This window comes from Tinamus guttatus, unplaced genomic scaffold (genome assembly GCF_059628265.1).
Source record: "Tinamus guttatus ecotype Peru unplaced genomic scaffold, ASM5962826v1 Tinamus_guttatus_pri_ptg000542l, whole genome shotgun sequence".
NCBI lineage: Eukaryota > Metazoa > Chordata > Aves > Tinamiformes > Tinamidae > Tinamus > Tinamus guttatus.
This window is the reverse complement of record NW_028289076.1, coordinates 344,909-363,938: the sequence shown is the minus strand read 5'-3', so window position 1 is coordinate 363,938 and position 19,030 is coordinate 344,909. Positions and strand designations below refer to the sequence as shown.

General features: G+C 34.9%; 1 protein-coding gene across 1 annotated transcript in view; it reads right to left on the bottom strand.

Annotated features, from left to right (window-relative positions):
• Positions 1 to 19,030, bottom strand: part of SLC26A7 (solute carrier family 26 member 7) — a 59,525-nt gene that overhangs the window by 13,034 nt on the left and 27,461 nt on the right. The window contains exons 5-12 of the mRNA XM_088534124.1: positions 17,744 to 17,896; positions 16,217 to 16,299; positions 14,610 to 14,757; positions 13,346 to 13,459; positions 11,083 to 11,160; positions 10,371 to 10,466; positions 3,382 to 3,488; positions 1,369 to 1,435 (exon numbers count right to left, since the gene is read on the bottom strand). Coding sequence (XP_088390250.1) covers positions 1,369 to 1,435; positions 3,382 to 3,488; positions 10,371 to 10,466; positions 11,083 to 11,160; positions 13,346 to 13,459; positions 14,610 to 14,757; positions 16,217 to 16,299; positions 17,744 to 17,896 — 846 coding nt within the window. The remainder of the gene's footprint in view (positions 1 to 1,368; positions 1,436 to 3,381; positions 3,489 to 10,370; positions 10,467 to 11,082; positions 11,161 to 13,345; positions 13,460 to 14,609; positions 14,758 to 16,216; positions 16,300 to 17,743; positions 17,897 to 19,030) is intronic.

The following is a 19,030-nucleotide window of genomic DNA, read 5'->3' as shown; positions in this document are numbered from 1 at the left end:
ATTGTTCTAGATCTTAAAAATATTTTCCTTCTTTGTTTTGTGCAATAAACTCTTGAGCAATTGGTTTTCCTAACAAAATGCTATTCTCCACATTCACTGCCTGCAGACACTAGTTTGTCATTACTTGGTGACTGGCATTAAACTTAGTAATTAAGGAAACAAAGCAGACGAGAACTTAGCTTTTTTGAAGAGTTGCGAATGGATTTGTACAAATGTTTTACAAATGGATATGAAAAGGAAACATGTAAATCCAATTTGGGATTACACATTTTTGACAAAGTTAGTCCAACTTTTTTTTAATGAAAAGTGATATATTGATTGACTATTTTGTTGGGCCAAGTTCAGCAATAAATAGTGTTTAAATTCAATTTTAGAGGCTTCTCCTACCTCTTTATATTGAAGAATTTTTTCAGTGTGCCAGAAAAGTAAAACCTCCAGCACCAAGTTCAAATTTTGAGTCTAAGATAACTCTATTTTAAAACATTTATCAGAAAAAATAAATTATTCGGAAGGGAATTTCTTAATAGTGAGGTAATGACTATTGAGTGTGTTGCTCACTGACATACAGACTACTTGGTTAGTACTTGAAGTGCAAAGCAGATATGGTAGAAGCCACCACCGCAGAGAACACAGCGTGTCTTAGCTACTAGGACTGTGTATTGGAAACATTTGCGGTTGCCTTTCCCTCCCGGCTGTTGACCTACCCTTTGATTTTGGAAGAGGCAGTTCTCCTCTCCAGGCCATTGCTTTTTTTATTACACACTAGACCACAAGAAAATTGGTGATAATTGTAATGAAAATAAACAAAAGAATCTTAAAAATCTGACCTGGTAGGTTGAACTTTGTGCAAAGGTCAAGTGTAAAAAAACCCAAACATCAGGAAAAAGACCCTTTTTCTGCATCCAAGTGCCCTTATGTGAGCGCATGATGGTGAGAAGTTGCATGAGGTGGTCTGTGACAACTCTGTACTGCTATCAAATTTGCACTACCTGAAGAACAAGGGCATCTCATAGGACTACAGAGACAGATTGGTTGTAGAGACGGTCCTTGCTAGAATGAGCTTTTCCTAGACTGACTGGATTTAGGAAACCCTTTTCCAAAAAGCAATTTCAAATAGAAAAGTAATAAACAGGCTGACAGATAGAGGTAAGAGGATTTCCCTAACTTTACCTTACACATCAGCAGCAGGAACAGGGAAATATTCCAATTTATTGAGTCCCAACTAGTTCTTTATTTACTTTTTTCACATTAGCTTTAGATCTGAAGTGGAAATTTCTCAGAAATGTTCCTTTAAGGCACTGGTTATAAGCCTGTAACCAGCAACAGGAGATTAAAAAAATAGTACAAAAAAAGGATAATTGAACTTACACAGTTGTCTTCTGTTTTGTATTTATAATCCATCTCTTTCATATTTTTCAAATTCAGTGTCTTTGATCTGTAATCATTACATGGAGAAAGGACAAAGTGTTAGTAGCTTTGAACAGAAACAGGAAGAGTTACATCCCAAAATTATAATGTTAAGTCCATATTATATTTGCACTTATAAAGCTTACTTTAAATGGTGGTGATGCATTAAAAAGAGAAAAAGGCACATATTAGAGAAAAAGATATTCTTCCAGCATATTAATGGTATACAGCTACCAAGAAGTAACCTCTTTGTCAATCAAGAAATTAGTTTCATTAGTCATCATTCTAGTTATCTGGTTAGAGGGGAATTTTCTAGTCAGAGTAGTTAATATACTAATATATAGTTACTACTTCAAAAGTGAAGATATTTAATTAATATTTTTGACCTGTAAAATAAGGCTATCAGAAAAAAATAAGATATTGAATAGCCAAAAATCATAAAAACTAAAGATGTTCATAATTAAAATCAATGCATCTCAGTATAACAAAATACAGCTATCAAAGCAGGAAATGACTGAAAAAGCCTCTTCTCTCCTTATGCTCTCCATATAATAAGTGGGGAAAATCTCCTTTCTGCTTTAAATCACCATGTGAGATAAGCCATTTAACTGCAGAACGAAACTGTAAAACCATCAGCTTATTTATATAGATTCTTATTTACTCTAATACCTATTCAAACTCAAGTCTCCACTATGTCAGACAAAAGAGGATAATTTTGTTTTGTGGCAAATATCATTCATGCTCTGCTGTTGTTAAACCTCAGACATCCAATCACAGTATGTAAATAACACGAAAACATATCTTTTTTTTTATTAGCAGAATTTTCCAAAAGTTTAGTTTGTTGAGTAGCAGGATGCTGCTAAAAAATGTCCTAACTGATTCAATCAGAAACCATCTACTACAATTTATAATTGTGGTACAATCTGAAACCATTTAAATGCTGATTCCACAAATTAATCCATAAGAATAGAGTCCTGCCCACATTGTCGACACCGTTAACAAGCATTGAACAGACTGTCTATCCATATTGCAGTTAACTCCAGTGAGATTCAATGTTCATGGAAATAACTGCCACATGAGGCAAACCATTTTCTTTACTCACAGCAACGTGTGTAAAGCACTTTATTCACCAAAGGAGCAATTCCCATATATAATGAAAAAGAATATAACCAATTGTGTTAGCTGCAGTTTCTTCATCCTGACTTTTCTAATGCATACATGACATCCACAATGTACTTTTCAGACAGAAGAATAGTTGTGCAATTCTCTTCCATTAGAATATTTTAGGAATTAAATTGTCAGCTGGCACCTCCTACACAATACACTATCTGAAAGTTTATAATGTGGAACTTAATCACCAAGGTTTGCCAGACATCCCATTTTTTCTTTTCCTTTTCTTTTCTTTCCTTTTCTTTCCTTTTCTTTCCTTTTCTTTTCTTTTCTTTTCTTTTCTTTTCTTTTCTTTTCTTTTCTTTTCTTTTCTTTTCTTTTCTTTTCTTTTCTTTTCTTTTCTTTTCTTTTCTTTTCTATTTCCTTTCCTTTCCTTTCCTTTCCTTTCCTTTCCTTTCCTTTCCTTTCCTTTCCTTTCCTTTCCTTTCCTTTCCTTTCCTTTCCTTTCCTTTCCTTTCCTTTCCTTTCTTTTTTTTTTTTTTTTGAAAGAGCAAGCAAGGATCTAATGAAATATAATTTATATTATTAATCTTACTATTGATTTTATACCCTCACTTAATGAGTTGTAGAGATATGTAACTACTAACAGAAAACATATAATAATCCAATAAAAAAAATGCTTAGCCTTCAGCAAATGCACAGCTGATGTTCCCTTTTTAGTTATCTTATCTTGTAATTTTCTGTAACAAAAAAGGTGAAGCTTCATTGTTAAAGTCAGTTTATTGTATGTCTTTACAAAGTGTGTATGACAGAAAGAACTCATAATCATGCACTAATGGAATATTTTCATAAATTATTTCTCACCTGGAAAACCGGCAAACCACGATTACTACTGTGCAGACAACTCCATACAACAGTCCCACGTTAGCAGCAAAACATATGGTAAACACATAGGTACTAACCCATATGCTCTTTAAGGGGGAAAACACAAAGAGGTAATTAGTTTCAATTTTTGCAGCAATGTCTATTTTACAAGTTGGAAATCCAGATTTTTAAATTGTAGATACTTTCTTAGCATAAAAAGGTGAACATTAGGGTCTTAAAATGAGAAAAAAAAGAGCGAATTAGTAAAATAATACCTCTCCAGTAGAGAACATATATGGCATGAGACTACAAATCCTCATGCTCATAGAAGTTCACTTCTGAATTACTCAAAAGGGTATATATAGCTGTGAGAACACTATAATTCAGGACAAATTTAGTTGATTTGTAAAAACTATATTTGATTTTCCACATTGTCCAGCTATTATTTCAAAAATTCCTTATCTTTTATACAGAGAAGTGTCCTAAAGGTCACATACAAAGAGCCCTTGTCCCACTGGTTGTAAAGTGGGAATTATAATTTGCAATGAAGTTAATTAAAAGTGGCATTTGGCAGTGTACAGCTGACTAAAACAATTCAGTAATAATTAGAAATTCTTGACAAGGCAATTTATTTGCATTAAAATTTTGGAATTGCAGAATCCTTCTCCATCTCTCAATAACTGAATAGTAAAATATTTTATTTATATTAACTACAATTTAAAAATAAAAAGAAGCATATCTGAAACAATTATTACTTTTTTAAAAAATATAATTTATTACAAAGTAAAAAGATTTCTATATTTCAGGAGCTTTCCCTCAATTACTTTCTAAAGAGAAAATAGACACATCAAGATTTTAGAATTAAAATGAAAAAGTTATGAACTTGATTCCTTATTCAGCCTACTATCAGGAATATTTAGCAAATATTTCCTTGATGAAGACTTAAGTAAATCATTCCACCTAGCCTTTATATTTAAAGTGTAAAAGAAGAATGAAAAGTATTTTAACTTTTATAAATATACTGTTTTTAGGTGCCTGTTTCACCAATTACAATTCTTGTTAGAGTTTTCAGAAAAAAAGATCCCGTTACAATGGTATAATTAGTGTTAAAATTATCTGTCTTGATCCTTTCAGTTACTTCAGGAAAGCCAGAGACAACAGGATACTTTTAACCTTACCACAGGGATTTTGTTCAAGTAGAATTCAGAATTGCTATTTTATAAAACAGAAAAGAGAAGTCATATAGTATTAATTCATGCTTTCTACAGGACGGAATGATATACATCTCTGCTAAGAAAGCTTTTTGTTTGTTCTCTTTAATTTCTGAATTACAGAAGAAAAATGCTGTCTTTTCAATGACAGCAGCTAATTAAAGAGGTGGTTCATTCTCTATAGCAATGGCCCATTTCCAGTTATATATTTAAAATAAGATTGAAAAATAAAATAGCATCTTATACAAATTATTCTGATGTATCTACAAAGAATACTGTATATACTTAATAAATTAAGTTCTGATTAATCAGTAAAAAATGATTCTAAGATTTATAAATCCAATATATATCTCTAACTTTGCTTATTGCATGTAAAAGGGCTAGCAGAAGCACTGCAAGCCTGAAATTCAGTCTGGATCAATATTTATTCCAATTCTATAAAGACTGAATCCTTGACAAAGTCTAAAAACAAGCAAGCTGCTTCTACTGCAATACTGAGCTTCATTATCAGCTTGTTCTTAATATCACATCTAGGTAATCACTGCTGCAAGACCTGCAAAATTATTCTCTGTAACAGAAGGGAAAAAAAGCATAAAAACACAATATAACGTGAAAAACACAATATAACGTGTATATAGGAAGAATCAAAGGGGAAAAAAAATACTGCTGAGTACTGAGAAGGCTAGTTGTGTGCCCCTCTAGCAGCTAAGTATCTCACATCTTGTTATAACAAAGCAGAGGCAGCTATTGTGGTAGAGGATGAGCCAAAACAATCATTTTCTCATCTGTCAATCACCCTTTCTGCAATTTGTGTTGGCCTTTAGTCAATACTTTATTAGGAGGGGTAGTGCCAACTTGTAGAAAGAAGATATGCTGATCTGCTAAAATAATTTTTTTAATTCATGGATTGTCAAAAGTTCAACGAAGAAGTCATAAAAACATCAAAGACTTCTTTGGTAACTTACTTTAAGATGGATAATATATGCACCACTGCATTTCTCAAGTCATTTCTCAAAAAATAATGTATTATAGGAATATGTTATTCTCAAAATCCAGCTTCAAGGTATGCTTATACTGAATAAATTAAAATAATTCTAAAGAGAGATAAAACTAATAAGTAGATGGAGATGGTAATAAGACATGGATTTATATTGAACTTTATATATACCCAAAGTGAATAGAAGCATTTGGAGCATGGAGGTATGGTGACTGTGCATGCATTGCACCTGCCTCCAAAGCTCAGTTTCTGCACCACTTTGAAAACAAATCATAAACTTCCCTTTCCACTGCAGGCTGAAAAGATAATCAGCTATCAGCTGTAGAGGTAAGATTTGTTTCAGTTCATATTAACTATGATTAATATAGATGCGTCTATGTGAGTCTAAATAGAGGTCTACAGCTGAGTGAGCTGTCTAGATTCCTACCAACGTCAATGAAAATTTGGTTATCAAATCCATTTAGGATGCCATTCATGTGACCCTACCTAATTATGCACATGCCCACCTTTACAAATGATGAATAATACTGCCAGTTTTACTGAGTATGCTGACCAGCTCTGTGCTGTCTACTGAGGCTGTGAAGACTTGCTCAGGTACAGATGGCCATGCTGTAGTCACCAGTATGTAGCCAGGAGCATCCCATTAAAAGCCAAAGTCCTGTTCATTCAGAGCATGCCTTGGGATAGGAGATGTAAAGGTACCCTGCACCAAAAATCACGATCCAAGTGCTGAAGTAGAAAATTGCCACTACAGTCATACAATGGAGGTGATTGTGTAATAGCAGACTTTTAGAGCAGTTCTCTAATATAATTTTTCACAAGCACTCCATATGAAAGAGAGAGTATTTTTTTTTCACACAGACTGCCTAGGAGACAGATGGACTGGCGTAAGCATTATTCTTTAAAGAGAATTTATATGAAAATTACAGTCTCAAGGATTAAGTATTTGCAAGTCTCTTCCCACTCACTTAAAAAAATTATAGCAAAAGCAATTCAAGGTAGCATATTCCCTAAGAAAGGGAGGATAGAAAATCTCCCTGAGATGTCAAAAGCAAGAAGCACCCATGTAAAATCATTATCATAGGAGAGCTGACTTGCTACTCTGTGGTAATGTGTGTGTTAAATTCCTCCAAGCTTTCTCATGATTCAGGGCCCTTGCTGATTAATACCTGAAGAAACCTAAACGACTAAGAAACTAAGAAACTGATCCTTTGGAGAAAATAATGTAAGATATGAAATCGTATTGATGAGATCAAAATTCCTGCATAAGATTCCTGCAAAATTCCTTCAAAATTCCTGGGCCTTCTACTCCTACTGGCTTAGACTGAAGATTTGGGCTGTTTAAAACGGCAATAGAGAGGGCATGCATAGCCTTGCCTAGCCTGATGGCCAGCCCCATGCTTGGGAACAGGAGCTCATAAACCTTTCTCAAAGCTCAAAACTTTTTTTTTTTTTTCCTGTCGTTCTGTGTTTTCTGACATTGCATGGATGGATGAGATAGAAAGAGAAAGAATGAAACAGAAGTATTATTGTGGCGGTTACCAGAACTGTTTTATTCGTTCCCTGTGGTTGCTCAGTGTTTTAGAACTTCATACTGACAAGGTCTTGGAAGATGACTGTCAAAAGTCCCTCCCTTTTGAAATGTATTTTAATTACTGATTTAATGCCATCCCTTATATATTTATAAACTTTTATTTCATACACACAGAGTGACCTTTCATGAACTAGCGTACATCTATCTTTATCATAAATTACTACCATTCTTTCTGATTTACAACTCAGCTACACAACTCAGCTATCTCAGGTACGATCATTTCCTGGCAAAATCATTTGTACAATTTCTAACATTTTTCCTGTCTGTTGTGTTTCTCTGTTGAATACTGCAGTGTTTCTCTGTTGAATACCTAAATCATATAATTATTTAAATTTCATGGGAGTATTTCTTATTTTATTGTCACTTTTACATACAGCATCATCTTCTGAAATAATTTCATCCCCTTTGGTCATTTTTGAATCCAACTGCTAACAGCAAAAAGAGTATTTTTAATTAGCATTCCATTACCAAGAACTAGTCTTTGCATAGTCTGAACAGCTGCACAAGTATTTTATATTTTTTTTATATTGATATATGTGTATAATTACTTTTGTCATTTATTTGATTATTTATATCTATATTTTCATGTTTATATACAACAACATTTGCAACATTTTACATTATTCATATTTATATTCGAATCGAGCTGAGCAATAATTTTGGAAATTGTTAATGCCATTGCAGAGGTATTGGAACTGACAAAAAACCTTAAGTGAAGGAAGAGACTTTTAAGGTCATATGAATGCTCTGACTGATAGGAGTAAACCCTGGAGTAAGACTTTTCCTCTAGCAAGAAAGAAATCAAATGTGATTTGAGAGGTGATGATATGCAAAAACAGGAAGTTCCTCCTGTTTTTCCATGAACAGTTCCTAAGAATTTATCAAAAACAAGTCAAAAGACAACCAAAGTAAACATATGTAATAATATTTAGCTGATAACATTTGGTATTAGCAACCCATCTCCGTCAGCCTTGCTGCTGATTTAAATTCAGCTGTTCCTAAGCATTAAATTTGCAAGAAAAATCAAACCATGTTTCAAATGAGGAGACCCAGAGCTGCACCTTTTACATTTAAAAAGGTGTAGGTTTTGCAAAACACTAGTCAACAAATAAATATTCTTCATGCTAGTTGTGGTATGAGGATGCCACAATGACAATCTTAGAAAAGTGATAAGGAACAAGGTAAGAATTTGATTTAAACTACAATGCTCTGTTTCCCTGCACCATCATTTGTCAGACATATGAGCATAAGAGTCCTGTGTTACATGACGCATACCCTTCAAAGAACCACTTCCAGAAAGGACAGCTGCTAGTTATTTCCAAAGATTTTATTGGAGTTCCTATCTTCAAAACACCATGGACAACCTAGGTAATGGAACTAATTTATTTCTAACATGCTGTCAGTTGCTGAGGTGAATCTTCTCAGTCCAAAATTAACACCAGTGCAGTCGCTCAATCACTAGTCTTGGTTGGCTCCATCATTGCTATGCAGCAACATAAGATCAACATATCAGTTTATAGCCTTACTTCAGATTGTGCTACTTAGAGCAAATGATTTCCCCATCAGGCTAACAACTAATGGCACAACTACCAAAAAACAAATGATTGTTTCAGATATGTTCAGCTAAAAAGATAAACCCAGCCAATTGTTCCTCTGTGTAACATCTCTTAAAAATAATGATAGCTTCAAAGATGTAACAACTGACTATTCATCCATCCTTTTCTGCCAAAACCACAAAAGCAAAAATCAGTCCTGTTAATCTATCTTTGAGGACTCATCAAAACTAGGGAGCTTCCAGAATGTACTGTTGAAAAACTTGGCTAACTATTGGCCAAGGACTTGGCTATCTCAGTGCACTGCTGGAGAAGCTAGAGCTTTCCTTCCCATAACTACCAATTGCCTATAGTCCACTGTTGCCAAAACAATTCATGACCGATACCATTCATTTTTTAGGTCACCGGCAACCTGTGTTAAGCAGAAGACCAAATATTGTGCAAGTGGCATAAAACAGACTTGGCCTATGTCTGGAGGAACATAAAGTTTCATAAAAGGTAGAGCCTTTCTTCTGGATTATGCAAAAAAAAATCTTCTGTCACTGTGAAAAATCTGACATATTCAAATCTCATCTTGTTTACTGAAACCCAATATTCCACCAAATATTTCGTTCAGTCTAGACAAACCATTACTGTATTCTACTGCTGTAGAATACTAAATTAGTGAAGAATTCAATAGAAACTTCTACTGCTTTTGGAAACTCCTGCCTATTACCACAGAACAGAAGGATATAGTCAGGCTACCTTCCTGAATAGGTGTTAACAGAAAGGCACAAAATAAAAGTTTCCTAATGTTTAACGGATGTCTATACCAGTATACCAGTAAGCTAAAAAATGCTTAGAGTACCATTCTGCCAATTGCCTAATATAATTAAGAGACCTCTCAGAAGAAAAAAATAGGAATCTTCCTAAATATGGTGTAATTAAAGTGAGTCTATTTGAGTGTGTCCCATCAAAACACTTGCAAGGAATTATGTGCAAATGTTTGTCAGATTTTGTAGACTTTGCATTAAAGTGTATTTTCATATTATATTTGTTTCCATCTATCTTTATCTGTCCACCTTTTCCATCTATCATGTCTCTTTCCACCTCCTTCTGCCCTATTGCAGCTCTCATCCTGTGGAATCTTTCACCATGACCAAAGAATCTCTCTTCTGGGTGCAAAACCAGAAGGGTTCAGGCAATTTACCTCCAGCACCTCAGGACTTGCAACGTTCCCAGATCTGCTTCTTGAGTACTGGTGACCCATACACAAAGAGAACAACAATGTCAGGACCTCAGATAATTCTATAATAGCAAAAGTGTGGTAACCAGCTAGAGTAGGGCTGCACAGACTTATAGAGCAAGATACACATCTGTACCTTGATCTGTCTGTATATACATTAGTATTAAATTAGACTTGATCTTTAATCATTTGCTAGAGTTCTATTTCTCTTCTTTATATAAAGACAATTAACATTTCATATACGGACATTCTGAGACAGAAAAATAAACTGGTAGTACATACATGAAAATAATCGGTGTGTTATAAGCTCGTGCTTATGTCTTCTTAGACTGCAGAGCTATTAAATTTTGTTTAGTAAGTATTTGTTAAAGCTTCTCAGGAAAACATCCTGAGGCTAAATTACACTTACCCAGTCTATTTTATCCACATTCCAATACTTTTTCAAGTCACGGAACTGCATCAGCATCCCCTTCAAGCCCACAATAATGATGCTTGCTAGAACACACTATAAGGGAACAATAATATAAAAAAAAGCTCATTATGGAATTGGTTCTTCCTCCAGCTCAGTAGTCAATATAATTTAATTATAGAAAATCATGCTCAGTGTTTCAAATATGGGATACGTTCTGGGGACCTTGTGACACAAAAATGGGGCTATTAAACACAGTTTTTCCTTCCTGAAAGATCATGAGAAAAGGATAGGAAATTCAGGAAGTTCTGACTCTCTCCACTTCATCAGAGCAACATCAAGCCAGAGTACAAACACAGCAGCACTGATTTCAGAGCTCTAGGGAAAGATCAAATTAATATGGATACATTTTGCACAAACATGCCAAAAGTAAGGATAAGATAATTATTTAGTTATATACTTACATGGAAACCTATACATGTAACTATATAAAAAATATTTATGTATCTATGTGCATGTATATTTTTCCATATTTATAAACAAAATCTCAATATATTATGTATTAACCTATACATTTTATGATTTTGAGATATGTTCCTCCTTTGGCTTTCTCACTCGCATTGAAATAAAAGAGAGCTGTCTCAGATGGAGAATCAAGAAATCAAGTCTTTAGAAAATATTTGATGTAACCCTTAAAAATGAAGTACTGTACCATAGGCATCCAATATAGCATGGGTCCGACTACATAGATCACTACAAGAATTAATGCACAAGAGATAAGGCAAGCCACCTAAAAACAATAAACAAGAAAAGCACATTATTCAATCTATCTGAAAAGTTAAAATCTGTTAAAAGTTCTGTTAATCTAACACGACCGAAAAAGTTAAGAACAAGGTGTTGGAGATTCTGGCCATTAATCTACAGATTGAAGGTGCATTTAGTCTTAATTTCTGGTGATTATCTTCAGCCAACTACAGCAAAACTATTGTAACTGATAACAATATTTTTGTTTGACCCTGATGTCATCATACAGACACAAACCACAGCATGACTTATTCAACCAGCTATTAAATATTGCATATTTGTGTTCAATAACTCGTTTCACAATATTCACAGCATTCGCTCTATTTGCATTTTGAAATATATAAATTACAGCAATGTACCCAGTGTTCCACTGGACCACAGATTTTTGTCATGAAACAAAAATTCTGTGTAGAGAACTATGTGTTTATCTTTTCACAAGAGAAGCTTTGCACTTTTGGGGAGATCAACACTAAAATGAAACAATTGTGTTAAGTCAGCAACCATCATTGATACTCACAATAGCATCTATATATTTTATCATAGAAAATGCAGTAGAAATTATATATTTATATTAAAAAGTGATACTTAGTGCAGGTAGCACAAATCAGGACAAATGTGTTCAATTTTTTCTTCACAATATTAGATGATATTAATTTGATGGAAAAATACATTAAAATAGCAGTGTACTACCAATTACAAAGCAGAATACTTCAGGCCTCATTAAGTTACAGTCCAGATTCACAGAAGGTTTTTGACGATAAGTAGACAGATGCTCACCTTATTTTGGATTGATAAAATGTTTCTTTACTAAAATTATTAGGTTTCATTTAAGAGACAAGTTGTTAAAAACAAAAACAGACAAGTTGTTAAAACACTAGAAAAAGCCATGTTTTTCTTAAAAAATCCTATCAAGAGGGGCTGTTTATAGAAAAGACACAAAATCTGGTGGTAGAATCACAAGAAACTTTTCATTCTCCCCATCTCCCCTCAAAGTAACATAAAAAAAGAAAAAAGAAAAAGTGTTGATTCTTCTTGAAGAACAGTTTTCAGCTCATGATAGTCCCTCGCTTCTGTTGTTCTCCAAGGAAAAGACAGCAGAGAAGAGTGAATGACATCACAGAATCTAAATATAGTCTTTGGAGAAAAAGGGACTGCTGCGAGGCTCTTCACATTTCCCTCTTGACATGTCTAAAATTAAATTGACTTCTGTTTGTGCACTCAAAGCAACCCTCCGGTGTTCTCTTCACCTGTGATTTTACCAAAGCTTATCAGTGACATTACACTTTTATGTTCATTCTGCCTAAATAGCCTCAAAAGAAGAAGGTGGAGTTGTGTTGCTCTCCAAAAAGGAAGAGAAGAAAACAAGAGAGACAATTTCAGGTGTATTATATAGCAAATTATTTCCATGGTCTTAATACATGAAGAAACTCTGATCTGTCCATGATAGTAAATGCTCAGCTGCTCATTTCTCTGAGCTGTTGTGACAAGAACGTTGGGGTTGGTTTCCAACAGTAGGAAATAGCTAATACCTATCCAAATAGCTGAACGTCATCTCTGCGGGCACGGTGCAGACCTACTCATGGACAGGACCTGCCACAAGGCAGAAGCTGTCAGATTGCTTGGGTCTTTTAGGAGCAGCTCCCAAGGTTATTTTCACTGCATTTTGAAACTCAAATACAAGCATTGTTTTTTTTTTGTTTGTTTTGTTTTTTGTTTGTATGTTTTTGTTTTTGTTTAAATCTTCGGTTTAGAGCTTATCATTAAATCCGTTAAACACCATTAGAGGGCACTTTTGCTACAGTTCCTGACAGTTCCTGACAGTTTCACTGACAGTTCCTTGTTCCACTGAAAGGGCTTATGTGCAGTTTCATGTAGTCTATGAAAGGGCCAAACAAAACACTTAGCTTCCCACTGCTCCAGAATTTATATTGAATCTATATTAAATAGATACAAATTAAAGAGCAAAATCATTTGTTTTTCCAGCAAGACAGTTGTTGATCAGCTGGAATTCCATGCAGATTGTTAAAGATGACAGCGAAAAGTCATGCTCCAGGATACAAGAAAAGGGAGGACAGTAGGATACAGTAGATAAATCAGTACAAGTGGATAAATCAGTACAGTGAACAACTCACAGTCTTAATTACCCTACTTACTTCAGTCTGAGGCATTACCTGTGTTCTGGCGCCTGTACTATATAAAAGTGCTGTACGTCCCATTGCTGCAGCACTTGGTATGCAAAAGAAAAATGAAGGAATCACGTTGCTGAGGCCATGAGCCAAAAGCTCCTGCAAAGTTGTTAAAAAGAACACACATTTTTTTTCTTTTTTTCTATCATTTCAATGCTCCTTGCCAGCAAAGGTATTCCCCATATAAAAATCAGCAATAATAAAGAATGGCCAAAATCTCCCAACACAGTGTATCATGACTCAGACCTAACTTGAATGATACAGCTGTTGAACCAGATTCATCAAAAGCTGAAGCAGATACCTTATGTTCACAGAATAAATGACATTACTAGTTTTTGAAGAGGAGCTTCAGTCAAAACATTTACACCCTGAGCCACATCTGCATTTTAACAGACCAGAGCTTGGAGTAGTAGCATCTGAGGTAGGTCCAGATCACATCTGGCTTATGACTCTGCTGAGAAAGGGCCAAGCATTGATTTCCTTCTTTTCAGAGCACGCTTTAGTGAAATATGGTAGCAATACTACACGACATGCTAGCTTTTGTTGCAAATATACTATATTTGCCTTGCACATCTGCCTGCCTCAAGGCAGAGGCATATGCATGGCCCCTGCGTGCAGCGCAGCTGTCTGGCCCAGGTGCACTCCTCATGGCACAGTGCAGCCCTCTGCTTGCACCACCAAATGCCCTGGCTCCTGTCAGCCCCATCAGTCATTTTTGCCCTATGGTCACTATAGCAGATTTGGCAGTCCTATCTGAACCCACCCTGCTTCTTTTACACAAATAAACCTTTACTTCAAAGGATACTTCTACTTTGTATAAGCCTCATTTTATAACATCAGACACATGTTGGGGCTATAAGTGCCTAGTTTATTTTAGAACTGCTTTGTTCCTTTAATCAGTGGCTTATTTAAAATCTTAGCTGGCCTAAAAGCTCAACTGCCACAGGAGAAGCAGTGTCTTCTCAGAACACCATAAAAATGTATTAACACTCAAATTGGCAGCTACCTGAACAGAATGTGGCATTATAAGATTAACCTGAAGGATTTGCTTCTTCAGTAGGATTCACTCAACCAGCCAGAATGTTCTACAGAGCTGAGCTGGGCATATTTGGTTTTTACTGTAATCACTGGAAGACCTCATGATGGCACCTGGAACTTCCCCGTTCCTCTTGGACATTCATCTGTATCACATTTTCAGAAAAATGAAGTATTTTCAAGGCAGACTGACAGTTAAGAGAAAGACCTTTACCTGGTTGTCATCTACAGTGTACTTAAACTTTTTAGCAGAGCCTTGGGCTAGAGAGAGAGATGCTGCGTAACCAACCAGTGCTACTCCAAAAGCTTCAGTGGCTACTTCAGGCAGGACACTCATGGGCGGTGCTTTTGGTGATGGTATCCTGTAAAAATCAAGGAAATTCTTTACAAAGCATTGTACACAGCTTCAATATACCTATGATTCGCAAAAATACAACATTTGCATGTACTGCTAATTTTTTGAATAATTCTAAAGCAATTTTTTCTCAATATTTCAGATTAGGGAGATTACAGTCTTTTGAGAACTGCAGGGGAGAATTCGTATAAGAAGATGAAATGGCCCCAGATGGAGTCTCTCATTTGTAAATTCTCATTTGAAAAATTAGTAAGGCATTATACATTAGCTCTGCTACTGAAAAAAATATAATCTGCAACAATTCCCTAATTTTTTAATGAGAAATAAACAAGATTCTGCTGGATTTTTTTTATATATAATTGTATTTTAAAATATTAACATTTAAATGATTTAGTATTTTTGTAGGTTAGGGAGAGTAGCTCACATTCATTTCATCTAATTTTTGCCCCCTTACAGAAGTGCCTATGTTAAGAATTAAATTACCCCAAACATCCTCTGTACTTCTTGTGTCTTCTGGAGACTTGTCTCCAGGGCTCACACCACCTAAGAGCAGAAATGTACTCCTAGAGTTTCTAACACTCTCCACTGACAAGAAAGTTAGATATTCTAGGAAGCACCTAAAAATACCCAGGAAGGATCCATGTTCATGCTTATATTTTTCAACACTACAGAATATCAGCATGTCAGGTTAGACAGAAAATAAACTTCTGAATAAATTTGTGCCAATACAATTCATCAGTGCATAATACATATCAAAAATATATAACCTCATTTTAACTTTAGATCTATTTAGCATGTAATTTGCCCTAAATCTCTCAGCAGCATCCCATGCAATATTTTCCTCAGTATCTATTCTGAATTTTCTTTGCAACTAATTATACTGAATATTTTTTCTCCTTCTCATCAAGGTCATAGAAAAAAAGAGATTGCAATAGTCTTTACAATAAGCTTATATAGAGACGAACAACATATCTCTGATTAGATTTCTAGATAAAAAAATATTTAATTCATTCCTTTTTGCTAAGAAACCACATTTTCTAAAATTAGTGTAGGAGTGAGTGGAGAGGAATGAAGTGTAGCAATCTACAAGCCTTATCTGATTTCTAAGTCTTTTCTTCTAGAGTAACCCAAGGCAACCCACAGAAACAACAGAGAATGTTTTGCCCTCCTGTTATACAACCACCAGCTCCACCAAGCATTTAGTACCCACTTTTTATCTCTTAAAGTAACGAATCTACCATGAAAATGTGCGAGACAGTATGCATTTTTATAACGATTTCTATACAGAGAAACCTTGAGAGACTGAGAGGGGAGCTATTGAGAGAGAAACTTTGGCTGAGGACAGCAATGAACATGGCAGATTTTTGCTACTTCTTATTTCAGCAAACTATTTTGACCAAAACTATTTAATAATCAAACTATTAAGTACATACTTAATATCCACAAGCTGAAGAAAAACACATTACCCTTCAGGAATATGTCCCACAACTTCTAGCCCATAGGCGTATTCCATATCAGCGTAGTAGCAGCCAACGGAGGTAGCGATTATCTATGTGATAATCAATACAGAAAAGATGTTAAGTTTCTATCAATTTTAGGTTCTCATATGATACCTATTACTGCAATACGAGGGATATAAATGTACATAGTAATACTGAAATACTGAATCTTTATGCATTTATCCTTACATCAATCCAGTAAGATAGGGAAGTATTATTACAAAAATCATTTACAAGTAGAGATGTGAGGCAAAAAAAAGCTAAGATCCGGATGAAAAAAAAAGAAAGTTTTAAAATGGCAGGATGAAGAATGGCTACACTAGGATTTAGATACTCTATCTTTATGAAAGCAATGTGTAACAGTCTCTGAAAATATCAGGAATCTTGCCAACTGGCATTTAAAATGTTTCACATAATACACACTGCAGGTTACAGCCATTTTAAATTCACGCAAACAACGTAAAGCAATTCATAATATAGATGCTCCTGAGTGGTCTGACTCAGCTGACACTCTCTGTGCTCACCTAGTCCACATTAGTAGTGTTGACTTGGGCACAAAACACTGCAGAAGAAGGGGTGCCTGTCTCTTATAGTTATGTTCCAGTGGTAAGAAATCCTGCTGAGGAAGTGGAAAACTTGACCCTAAGGAGATTCAAATTCACTTTGCCTACTTTTTCTGAAAAGAACATGTAAACTCCAGACAAACTGTCACTTTATGATCCTAGGTTTGCTTGTACATTGCATGCAGTTTAGCATGAAATATAAAGCAGGTCCCAGAGCAAGGACCAGATCAACTCTACCTCCTTTTCCATCATTTTGTCCAAGAAAAATGTTTGTTTTGTAAATCATTCCTTCAGCAAAGGAAGAGCAACTGTGATGATCTACTCTGAGAAGCACCTGCCCTTCAAATTTGTTTATTTTCCATTGGAGATCTTCAGAAAAAGAGAAAAATTCTGTCCTGGTGCTGGTAATTTGAACAGTACTTAAACTTTAACAGTAGAGATTTACAGTGCTATAGAGAATTTCAATTTAGCCTATGCTGTGTGAAAGGAAAACTTTAAGTAGAATTGAAGAAAATTAAATCTTAGATGCTTAACTTCATTGCAGACAAATAACAATCAATATCTAAACCACAGATATCCCGTATGACTTTCCTGGAGTTTCTATTTGCCAGTTACTTTTCATTTTCTGTTTTGAATTTCTTACACTGTAATATTTTAGACTTTGTGTTCTTGTAATTATGCAATAAATAGTAAACACATGAAAAATATTTTACAAATTGGGAACATATGTCATTTCTTTCTTGGTTATTTAGCTAAAGTGTTTCCTCTTCTTGTATTCAACATACAGCTATGAAATTTAGCTATCCATTTAATTAGTGGCAGGAGTGGCTGTGGTAACTGTTGACAAGACAACACAGTAAACTTCAGCAGATTAGTTGAACCACTGAAAGCTTTGTAAAGCAAAAAGTCTGATATTTGATTCCATACTTACCAAAACTAGATCGATGGGAAGAACAAATTTAATGTTTCTTTTAAATTTCTCATTCAATTCTTTAACAAGAACAAGCACCACAATGCTCAGCAGGGACAGAAGTAAAGCCTCAAGCTGAACTGATCTGATATTCTCAAATACATAGGCATAAATCTGGGTGATTGAAATGAAAAACAAGCAACAGTCACAGATCACAAAGTACATTGCTTTGTGCTATGGCACAGTGTAAACCACATCAGCAATCTAGAATTATCCTTGAGGATTGCAACGACACTCAGGAGTTGAGGATTGGCATTCATGTAACACTGTGCAGGCCAGAAAAACATCAGGTTTCTATAGGTGAAATACTGTGGACTTTTGATAAAGTTTCAAAATGCAGTGAATATTGATATATAAGGAATACTATAAAAATCTATTGTTAGAAGTAAGCAAAAATATTGGAGTTAATTCAACATTACACAAAAGTTAAGGCACTGAGCACCAGGACCTAAAACTCAGGCAGACCAGTACAGTTTGACATAAGATGAAGAAAGGAATTAGGGGGATGAATGTAAGGAACCTGTGAAATAAGAGCAGAAATATCTAATAGGAACAGAAATAGCTATGAAAATCAACAAAAGGGATCTATGGTGATTAATAAAATATTCTAAGTGAATAGGTGGGTACAGAAAAATACATTTTTTCCTTTACTCCGGCATTGATCACTCGGTTATCGACCGAGTTCATCACCACTTCACTGAACAATTGAGAAATCACTGAACATCTGCAGGCTTTGAACTGCATCTCCATTATACAGGGAAAACTGAGATTTTAGTTCTTTTCCAGACTGAGGGTCCAGAAAGCAAGGTATAAAACAATATGGTAACAGAGCAACAGAAAATAATGAAGGAAAATTTCAAGTTCACTGAAATGTTCAGGAGAGCTGAAGAAGGTTGGAGGAATTTCTGTTTAGGAAAAAAAAAAAGACAAAAGAAAAAGAAAAATTACGTTCCTATCACAACGTAGGATGCTTCATGAGTAATAGAAATGGTCAATTCCCTAGAGGAATAAAGAGACATCAACTTAGACATAATCCATATGCTTACTAAAGCTGCAGGGAAAAACATGATAGGCTCAGTCACTTGAATTCTGCATTAGGGTTTTTAGAACTATTGCTTGGGCTGAAGTGTAAACTGTGTAGAGAAAGGAAGCTATAATAACAAACTACACCTGGCTGTAAATTTAGACTGCATTACAAATATTTTCTTTTAAAACCACAACACTAATAATAATAAAATCAAGCACCCA